Source organism: Python bivittatus, unplaced genomic scaffold (assembly GCF_059951505.1).
Source record: "Python bivittatus isolate LINGU-HERP-01145 unplaced genomic scaffold, Pbiv_v1 ctg000480_np1212, whole genome shotgun sequence".
Taxonomy (NCBI): domain Eukaryota; kingdom Metazoa; phylum Chordata; class Lepidosauria; order Squamata; family Pythonidae; genus Python; species Python bivittatus.
Window position 1 is genome coordinate 76,276,865 of NW_028277075.1, and position 10,402 is coordinate 76,287,266.

Genomic DNA, 10,402 nt, shown 5'->3' on the forward strand with positions numbered 1-10,402 from the left:
TCAACTGCCCACGCATACAGAGGTAGCCTATTACAGGCTTTGCTGCTCCCTCCACTGTAACCATTTTCTGAGCTTGGCAGGTCAAGACAGGATAGGTCTGGCTTTGTGTAGGACAGAAGTTTTAGACTTTGTTCCCTTTCTGGAGGCTGTAAATTGCTTGAAGTTGGATGGCGTGCCCTAGAGCCATCAATTCTGAAGGACCGAGTGCCTCCTCAGTATATTACTATAGCAGTTACTGTGACACAGACTCGTCTGGAGAGGGGAAGATGGCTCCTCTGAATAGGGAATTACAGTAGGGAAAAGTCCTTCAATCTGAACTCCATGTTCGATTTATTTTAAGAGATGTGCAAGATGAGATTGTTTTATTCTTTATTTTTTTGACAAAAAGGACCACCTCACTGAGGCAGATATATTAAGAGCATCACCCTTAGTTACTGTGTGCTGTGTGAACAGCCCACGCAATTACTTTCAACATTTTCTCAGTGTTTGTTCAGAATCAAGATAAAAGCATCTGCACATTCTGAATGGCTTCATTTGGATCTGCTTTGTGTAACATGAAATGACCTTGCACTTGTGCAGCACTGATTTGATCAGAGACAGAAAGGGCTCGTTTAGCAAATTGCTCAGCTACAGCAGCTGGCTGGTCTGGATAGAATCTCTGGAACATCTGTTTGAATTGCCACTGTGAACAATGCCCAATGTACTGTTTGAGGTCTACCCGGCCTGGCCGAATCAGGGCTGGATCCAGCCTGCAGGAAGTGAAAGAGTAACAAAGTAGCTCAGTAAAAGTTTAACCTTGCAAATACACCTTCCCTCTTTACACATAAGCCCGACATGCTGTTATTTCTAAAATTCCAAAAGGAACAAAGCTAAAAAAAAAACCCCTTCTCTTAAAATAGAACCTCTGTTTTATTTTATCTGTAATGTATCATTGGCCACCACATTCAGATAAAATACAAATTTGGTGGCCAGTGAATATAGTAATACCAATAGAGGTCCCATTTTAATTAGTAATTCTTTTAGTTCTTCCTCAACTAATCCAAACTAAAGGGTCCTGCACAGAATGAGGCAGAACTATCTCTAAGGTATGTAGGACACAAAGTAATATTTTAAATAATTGTGCCCATACCCACTTCACACAGGATACTTATGCAATGCTTCACATTCAATTCTGATTCATTAAAGCAGCTGCATCCATTTCCATAGCAGCTGCACATTCTCAGAATCAGTCATAGCTATTTTAATGAGTCACTGACAGGTGTTGTGTTTGCACTCCCACACACTTTGAAACTCCTTTTCAGAATCATATCTGAAGCTTTTACAGCCTACTACTACTAGTCACATTGCTCCTCCTCCTCCTCCTCCATCACATACCTTGAAGTCACCTACCTCCTTGCCATAGTCCCAAAAGCCAACATGGAGCCAGGAATGGTAACAGGGCCAAAGCCACAAGTACATCTTGCAGGTTCAATGTTGCAAATGTTTAAAATCATGATGACCAAGGAAGGCTGAACTCCCTTAATGACAATGCCATTCCCAACACATTTCTCAGACCATAGCACCAATGCACAAGCATAATCCCAGCCTTGACTGAATTCAGTGTCAACTGACTTGACCTTACGTGGCACCTCAGCCTTCTTACTCCATAACACTTGACCTATGGATCCTTTCTTAGCAGGCTATATGGCTAGCACTGCCCCATGCTTGGGAAGAAAGGCTGAAAATTACTCAGGTGAGACTTCTGGGACACTTCACAAATATTTTGCTTCTTTTCAGCTTGTTCCTAGTTCTTATGGGGTGGGAAGTATGAGATTTATTCTTTGTAAAATGGTTGCCATTCCTACTTTCTTTCTCCCACTACAGAAGCAAAAACTGCATTTATATTTCCCATAAGGAATAAGATTCAACTTGTTCCTCAATATTCTTGTTGTCTTCAAAGTATCCAAGAAGGTAAAGAGATGGCTTTGTGCAGGCTTGCTATTATCCAGTATTCTTTTTTATCCACGTAGATCCCTTCCTTCTTCAAAGAGACTTATTCCCTTCCCCTCCCATATACACTGATAGGCTGGGTTCACGTAACTTGCTAAAGTCTAAACCCAGATTAAGAAAAAAACCAAATTTGTTGCATTCATGCAACATGCCATACCTATTTTGGTTCATCGTGATAACTTGGTTCTCCCAAAGCAGCTAATACAATGGCTAGGTTTCCCAAAAAACCTGAATAACAATACCATCCCTGTTGGTAGTAAAGCCTACTGCGCAAACCTAGTGATACAGTCACACTGTATACCATATTGTTGTGTAGTCTGTGTGAAAACTATGGGAGATCCAAGCCTTTTGAAATGAGGGGCTAGACTACCTCTGGAGTTTACAAACTAGTTTCCCCTCAATTCCTGGATTATATAGTTGGTTGATTGATGGATTAGAATAGTTATTTGTTTCTTCTTTCTCTGACTTGTCCCAGCTATTTTCGTAACAAAACAATGCCCAGCTGTTGTTGTACTGTCTGTCAACACTTGCCTTAGGAGAGTTTATACCTTTTCCTAAGTGCTGAATGCGTCACTTGAACAAGAGGGAGCACTGTGAGCTTTTCTTAATGATATATTTGTACACTGCATGAGATATAGTGGGATGGGTTGATTAATGTCATCAGATCACTAGAGCTACCACTGCATGCTGATTGGTGTTTCAGTGTGCAACTGATACGGGGTATCACTGGGATCAATATTGTGACTGAAAAGTGGCAAAGAAATTGGAACTAACTCTGAGAATGGCAGCTGCTGTTGTTTGTCCTTTGTTTCCTATTCTGTGATTTTGATTTAGCAGCTACAGCAAAAAAATGCTAACCAGTGTATGTCATTGATACCAGCAACCATTCTTAGTTAGCCCATATGAGGGTTCTCTTAAGTCAAAACATTGCCTAAAGTTAACAGCTTCCACCCATCCCACTTTTTGTGCAACAGTTCTAACCTGTCCACATAATTGGTAGTCATAAATACTAGTCTGGCTTCAGAAGAAGCTACGCCATCCAACGCATTGAGAAGGCCACTGAAAGTCAGGCGCCCCATGCCTTGATATGCAACAGGATCTGAAGAGAAACAGCAGCAGAAAATGATTCAGAAATATGGAACAAAAGAAAATTAACAGTATGAATAAAGACATAAGTAAACATGCTCAAACTCTGCCTGTGTGTAGCTGCTTCACTGAACCAATTGGATGTACAGCTCCCATAATTCCTATTCCCACCACTTGCTACCACTGAGAGAGAAAAAGATAAGAAAATTTTTTTTTTTCTTACAAGGGCTGCATTCTTTCAAAGGTAACTGATTTAAGAATTTTCAGGCTACCAGTGGATGGAGTTGAAGGGTTATAAATCTGATACTAACCAAGGCCAGCAAACTATTCCCTTTCTTCTCCCTCTTTGCTATTGCAGATTACTTTTCCAATTAAAGCTAAAGGTTTCTTTAAACTTTAATCTAGGGGTAGGCAGGAGTATGACCTGCAGCCCAATTTCTGATTTTGTAGCCCTTGAGTCATCTTCTAATCATGGCTGCAGAAAACTGATGGCATCATTTTCCAACCATGCCAGAGGAATGTATTTCATTGGAACACATACAAAAATTAGGATTTCTTAAACTATACATATCACTATAAAAAGAAAAAGAAATTCCTCCCTGAAATCCCAAGCTTACACAGCTATGTGGTATTACCCTAGCCACTTTGCAGCCCTCAGCCCTGGAAAAAAATGCTAAACGCAGCCCTTGGCCATGAAAAGGTGGCTTACTCCAGGACCTAAAGAAAAGCTGCTCCAAAGAGGCATTTCAGATGACATCTCCATGGTGCAGTGATTCTGTGACATGTTCAAAGTTAGGCTCCAGCTGGAATGAAGGAATAAGACAGTTGGGAATACGGAGCAAAAAAGAGCCATGTGCCTCTCACTCACTCTCAGCAGCAAGGTCCCGACTGACAAAGGCAGCGTCCACATCTTCCAAGAGAATGATGCTCTGTTGTGGAGCTACACTCATCAGATGGTTGAGGCGATCATCTGAGAGACTTCGATCACTCAGGCTCAGAAGACAGATGCTGTATTGCAATTCTCCAGCCAGGGCTGTGCTGTAATAGGCAGGATTGTCATTACAGAACATAAACACAAGAAAAAAGAGTTTGAAGAGAGGAACTAGGAGGAGAGTTCAGCTCCTGCATGTTCCTCTCAGAATTAAAACACCTCTGCTCGAGATCTATGTAAATAGAGTTCTGTGTTTACACACTTGGAACCACCACTGTAACATTTCAATTAGCCCCAACTGTTATTGAGTAAAAAGGTTCAGAGTAACTATATACTACCTAAATTAACATAATCAAGTGGCACTTTAAATCTTAAGAAAATCTATTGTAGCTAAAGTTTGTTTAGAATCAGATGCCCTGAGAATTATATTCCCTTTTCCTGCAACATCAAAGGTCCATGACTTCTTGCTTTCTTGACAAGTCTAAACTATATTCTCTCTAGCATGGCTTTGATCACCACTTCCAAGAAGAGATACTCTCAAGTCTACAGGTTAATCCATTTGGAGCAGTTAAAAACAGCTAATTCTAACTGTGCAATAGAATGAACCAAGCACTTTTTTGATCCAGCTGTTCACTGACACAATTTGACATAACTCAACTTAGAGGGGAAGAGGCGATCAATATCTAAAATGCATGAACAATTCCGCCCAAAACATCCCAAACTGTGGGGAAAGGGAGATGCTAGATTAGCAAGCCTATCACTCAACTCCCTACTGAAACTTAGAACTATTTCTAAGTCCACAAAAGCATATTTATCACAGCACTTTTATGCCCTGCATTTGTGAAACTTACTTCCTAATACAATACAGGTGACTGCCATTAATCTTGGCTTTTAAGAGGGTCTTAAAACAGTTCTGTTCCAATTGGTCTATACTGTAATGTTTAATTATTCATTTTAAAACATTAACCCTTTTGCCCAAATGACAATTTAATTCCATTCAAACACAAGTTTTTATCACTTTGAGATGTCTTAGAAACAAATGAAATCCCTTCCAGTTACACACTGGCATACAATATTCTCAAGCACCCCTAAATTAGGATGGGGGAGAAGGGACACTTTTGGGGAACAGGCTCATTGGGAAGAATACAGAGGACCCACACTCACATGAAACTGCTCTTGCCACAACCTGGGGGGCCATACAGTAGGTATCCTCTCCGATAAGGTATTCCTGTGGAGAAAAGGACTAATTAGAAGACACCATTCAGTTATCCAGCTTCCTACTATATCTGAGTTCTAACCACCATGCACTAGAAGTATGTAAGGATTCTTTTACTACCTCCAAACAAGGAATCAATTTTCTGATGATTATCAGCTCCAGATGTAGTGAAAAAGCTGCACAAGAGTACTGCATTATATTTGAGTGAAGCTCATTCATTCCTATCCTCTCTTACAGTTTTAAGATTTAGGCTTATTCTGGGTGAAATTATATATAACTTTATTAAAAGACTGATTTATTCTTTGCCAGAAATTTGGTGGAAGCTGGCAATCTATAAACAATTGGCCATGCAAAAACTAATCTGAACAAGCTCTGTGATGTAAAATTAAGGAAGGACAGACTTTGAGAGTTCCCAATTCCTAAAATCACACATGGTAAATTACCAAAAGTTTTTTTTTAAATTTGATGGACAGTGTAAAGCTTGTTAATGTGTAGAGACATAAAAATGGCAATTCAAGAAAATATACTTATTTTTCTGAAAAATATAGATCTTTTTTGAGAATAGACATGATCTGGATTTTAAAGGATTTGACTACTAAGGTTCATAAAGTAGAGATATTACCAAAGACCTTTTCAGATCATAATCCAGTGAGTTTGGTTTTTAAATGGAAACCCAGTTCTTTCAGATGGCGGTTAAATGAAATGCTGTTACAGAAAAAAGCAATAGTGGAAGACTGTAAAAAGAAATTAAGAGGTTTTTTTTAAAAATAATCTTAATAAAGGTATAGATTAAGAATGGTTTGGGACGCAAGTAAAGCTTTCATGAGAGGTTACTTTATACAACATAATAGTGAACTCAAAAACAAGAGGCAAGAGAAAACACAAGCTATTTTGGATGAGATAAAAAGAAAAGAAGAGGAATTAAAGAAGTTTGCAGAGAAGACAAGTATTTCTCAACAAATTAAGCTTCTACAATGACAATTATTTATGTTAACAGTAAGAGAAATCGAAATAAAAATGAATTATGTAAAACAATTTTTTTTGAGTTTGCAAATAAACCAGGGAAGTGGTTGGCATACAAATTACAAAAAGAAAAAGAAAAGAAAATGATATTGAAATTACAAGAGGGAGATATTGTAATAATAGATAATATGGCTATGCAAAAAGTATTTCATCAATGTTATTCCAATTCATATAAAGAACAAGAAATTTCCATGGAGAAAATAGATAAACATTTAAAGAAGCAACATTTACCGAAGATTACAGAGGAACAGAAACAGATTATGAATGGACCCATAACAATAAGGGAAGTTTGTGAAGTTATAAAAAAGACTAAAACAGGAAAGGTGCCTGGATTAGATGGGTTACTGGTTTCTTACTATAAATGCTTTGAGGATGAACTTTTACAATGTTTACAAAATACAATGAATTCTATTTTACAGAGGGAAGGATGCCAGAGAGCTGGAAAGAGGCTAATATAGCATTAATACCTAAGGAGGGACAAGATTTGACTTTAAGAAGAAACTATTGGCCGATGTCATTATTGAATAATGACTAAGTTGTTTACGATTTTGGCTGAGAGGTTGAAAATAATTTTGCAAGAATTTATTCTTGAGGATCAATGTGGGTTTTGACCTAAAAGACAGTTAAAGGATAATATAAGAAATGTGTTGGACATTTTGGAATACTTGGAACAACAGAATGAAATGCAAGCTGGATTGATTTTCTTAGACGCAGAGAAGGCCTTTGACAGTTTAAACTGGGACTTCCTGTTTAAAGTTTTGGAAGATATGGACTTGGGAGATAATTTTATTAAATGGATAAGATTGATTTACACTTCACAGAAAGCACAAATGATTGTCAATTGAAATCTAACAAAACCCTGTGAGATACAAAAAGGGACAAGATAGGGATGCCCATTGTCTCCTCTCCTGTTTACTTTAGTTCTTGAAATATCGAATAAAGATATAAGACAAGATGAGAAAATATGCTAGCTCTGTATCTGGCATCAAATACATCCTGATTTATCTATAAAGGAGAAAGTTAGTGTGATGACATCTGTCAGCCTCTGAAATGCACTCACCTCGATCAATGTACCACTTGGGGTTATCAATGAACTCTTTCACATCTTGCACAATCCTTTCTGATATTCCTTTGTCAAGCACCACAGATGTGAGTGGGCGTTGTCGGCGTGGGAAGCCAAATGGCCGCCATTCAGCAGCCATTGCTGTATACATTACTGTTTTTCCTTCTTGCTGTCTCAGAGCCAATTCCCTGGCTGAAGAGAAGGTGAAACATGGGTTATGTAGAATATTTGGACAGAAATGGGAAGGAGGATGGGACAAAGCAGAAAAATCCATCCCTTAGAAACAACAAGGATACAGAAATGCCAAATAAGAGAGATTGTCTGTTTGGACACAATGCCCAAGACTGTTTGGTTTGGGACTTTGCTGTGAGCAATACTACATTCAGGGATACTATGGTTTAGGTGTGCTAACATACCTTCTTGCAGGATGTTGAAGAAAATCTCTCGCTTGTTGCCAACTGCTGTAAATGTGACAGACTCCCAAGGAGTGCCTGTATGGAGATCAATCATTTGTTTCTCTCGGTTCCGTTCTATACGGATCCACTTCCTTTGATACCTGAAAGCAGAACAGGGAGCATCTCAGTAGGACCACCTTTTCTGGACTTCCACATCCTATGACAGCCTTCTCCATGCCTGTTGATCATTAGTCTGTAATCAAACAAGTGTTAACCCAGGTTTTATTTGTGTTAAATTATGGCCAAACAAAAAAGGCAACGGCACAGATAATAGCACAAAGAAATCTCTTTCATGACTACCTTCTCTCCCAACTTACAAGCTTAAGAAATTCTCCTTATACAAGGATATTTGGGTTTTGTTTTTTTGCCGGAATTATGCAAATTTCCATTTTTTGCTATTTACCCATGCCATATAGCTCATGTTTCTCAGGGCTTCCTCCAACCTCCAAGAAAAAAGGAGGAAAAAGGAAAGAGAAATGTTTGTTCTGTGAGTTTCCTTCTGCTCATGTAGCAACACAGTCTAGAGTACTGCAGTGATAGGAGTAAGGAAAAGGTTATTACCTATTGGCAATGAGCTTCTACTTACTTAAAACTTCTCTATTCCATTGTCTGAAAAGCTCAACATATTTAGAAATAAAACTATCTGGATATAATACAAAGAACTAAGGAGTACAAAAAGAGACTTAGTTATTAAAACAGTCAAACAGCATTTCAAAAGATTTCACAAAATCTCAACTTACCTAACAGACTGATTTGTATCATGGGTTGGGGGACTAAAAAACAGGGCTAATTGTATGCTTGTTTGCTGGAGAGTAAACCAAATAAGCTTACAAAAAATGTCAGCACTTAGCTGACATTAGCTGATCTTGAAAAGCTAAGCAAGGTTGAACCTGATTAATACTTAGATAAATCAATAGGAAATCCTAAGGCTATAAAATAGACTGGAAATGAAATAATAATAATGAAAAAAAAAACCCACTGTGGAGTAAGGCAATGGCATTATTGCTAAGAAAATTGCATGGATGTGTCCATGAAGTCACAAGGAGTCAAGCTCAACTCAAGGGAGACTTTATCTTACCTTAAAATCCTAGAGTTCAATGGGATTTACTCTTAAATATGGAGGCATGAGAGTACAGTGTAACAGTATGATGTTTCAAAAATAAGACAGCTGCTGAAACAAAGAGGTGGGGACACTCTTGGAAATCACTGGCATAGTAACTATCCTTTGAGATTCGGCACAATACAGAATTTGTTCTGAGTGCACACTCATAAATATGCACTCTATTTCTCCTGTACATGCATTTTTTGTTGCTGGTATTCTTGATCTTTGACTATTTTGCAATTTTAGAAACTGAAGACCAGGATGTAGACATTTAAATTTACTTTCTTCTGTTAGTTGTGCACTGTAAGCTTCTGCTTATTGCCACACAAGCATTTGGAGCTATTGCAAAGCATATCTATTCATGTTCAAATCTTCCCACTACTTCCAGCCTGGAGATACTTCACAGTCCTCCTTACCAAATGAAATGATTCCCAGGGCTGGGAATAAAATCAAATTTTGTACTGACACGGCCACTCTCATGTTGCAGGTAAGAAGTCTCCACACTCAGGTGCTGGGTGTGCTTAGCATGGTGAGATATCCAGTTCAGCAGCCAGTGGTAGCTCTTGTCCCTGCTTGGCACTTCCAGAGTGATCATATAATGCCGTTTGAAAACCACCATGCCAAACTGGGCCCCCTTACGTGCCAGGGCCAAGGCTGTGCCTACACCAACTAGACCAAAGCCTGCCCCAAAATATGGATTGTCCTTTAGGGCCAAGACAAAGTCAGAAAAAGGCATTGTGTGTGGGATGAGCAAATAATGCCAGGATTAAATAACCACTCCGTGTGGCATTTCTTTCAAAGCCTAAAAAATGAAGGAGAAAGGAGTCAAAATCATGAACGGTTACTGACAAACTCCCAGACATGAGTAGCTTGCATCAAATACACTGGACTTTTTGCATTGTCAAGATGGCAGACGGCTATCAGGCTAGTATTACACGCCATTCATTTTTAATATAATGTAGGCGCTTGGCAAACTAAACTCAGATCTCAAACGGAACTTGGTCTCTACTCGCCTATACAGAACAGAGCCGTAGAGGTTCCCGAAACTGTCCTTAAAATAAAGGTGGGGAGAATCTCTTTAGTTTCAAGCTTAAAAAGTGGTTTGCCTATCTTTTCCTCTCTCTCCAGATCTAACGGAGAAGCTGGAGACAGATGCAGCCTCACGCAGAGGCAAGGAACGAGAAAGCTCTCCTACCTCATACTGCTATCCGTCATACAAACGGGAACTTAAAAAAAGAAGAAAAACCTCACTTTCCACGCTACCGCATATACTAATGGAGACACAGGAAGACAAGCTCCCCCCACTTTCCCTTCCTTGAGCGACCTTCCCCTCTTCCAGTCAGCGCCGCTCTCTTCTATGGTTCTCCGCCTGATCGGAAGAGGTTGCTTTTCATCATCTTGTTCCCCTAGAGATAGTTTAGTGGCATAAGGATTGCTCAACCTCAGCGACTTTAAGACGTGTGGACTTCAACTCCCAGAATTCCCTAGCCAGCATAGCTGGCTGCGGAATTCTGGGAGTTGAAGTCCACACGTCTTA

The 10,402-nt window shown here is 39.1% G+C and overlaps 1 protein-coding gene across 2 annotated transcripts; it reads right to left on the reverse strand.

Annotated features, from left to right (window-relative positions):
* Positions 1-357: 357 nt before the first annotated feature.
* BCS1L (BCS1 ubiquinol-cytochrome c reductase complex chaperone) lies at positions 358-10,275 on the reverse strand. 2 transcript variants are annotated; one of them, XM_025176144.2, is made up of 8 exons: positions 10,190-10,275; positions 9,282-9,667; positions 7,725-7,864; positions 7,306-7,500; positions 5,171-5,234; positions 3,944-4,113; positions 2,971-3,088; positions 358-749 (listed from the first exon to the last, which is right to left on the reverse strand). In XM_025176144.2, the coding sequence occupies exons 2-8, from the start codon at positions 9,599-9,601 to the stop codon at positions 497-499; spliced, it is 1,260 nt and encodes a 419-aa protein (XP_025031912.1). In that variant the 5' UTR covers positions 9,602-9,667; positions 10,190-10,275; the 3' UTR covers positions 358-496. The 2 variants fall into 2 exon arrangements, with proteins under 2 accessions (XP_025031912.1, XP_007443060.1); XM_007442998.4 differs by having other exon boundaries at positions 10,061-10,197.
* Positions 10,276-10,402: the final 127 nt, after the last annotated feature.

Excerpts from the sequence above, each read along its gene's own strand:
- BCS1L (XM_025176144.2), bottom strand. The coding sequence starts at position 9,601 with ATGCCTTTTTCTGACTTTGTCTTGGCCCTAAAGGACAATCCATATTTT. Across the intron at positions 3,089-3,943 it reads TCGGGACCTTGCTGCTGAGA|ATCCTGTTGCATATCAAGGC; the intron begins GTGAGTGAGAGG and ends GTTTCTCTTCAG. Across the intron at positions 750-2,970 it reads ACTACCAATTATGTGGACAG|GCTGGATCCAGCCCTGATTC; the intron begins GTTAGAACTGTT and ends CACTTCCTGCAG.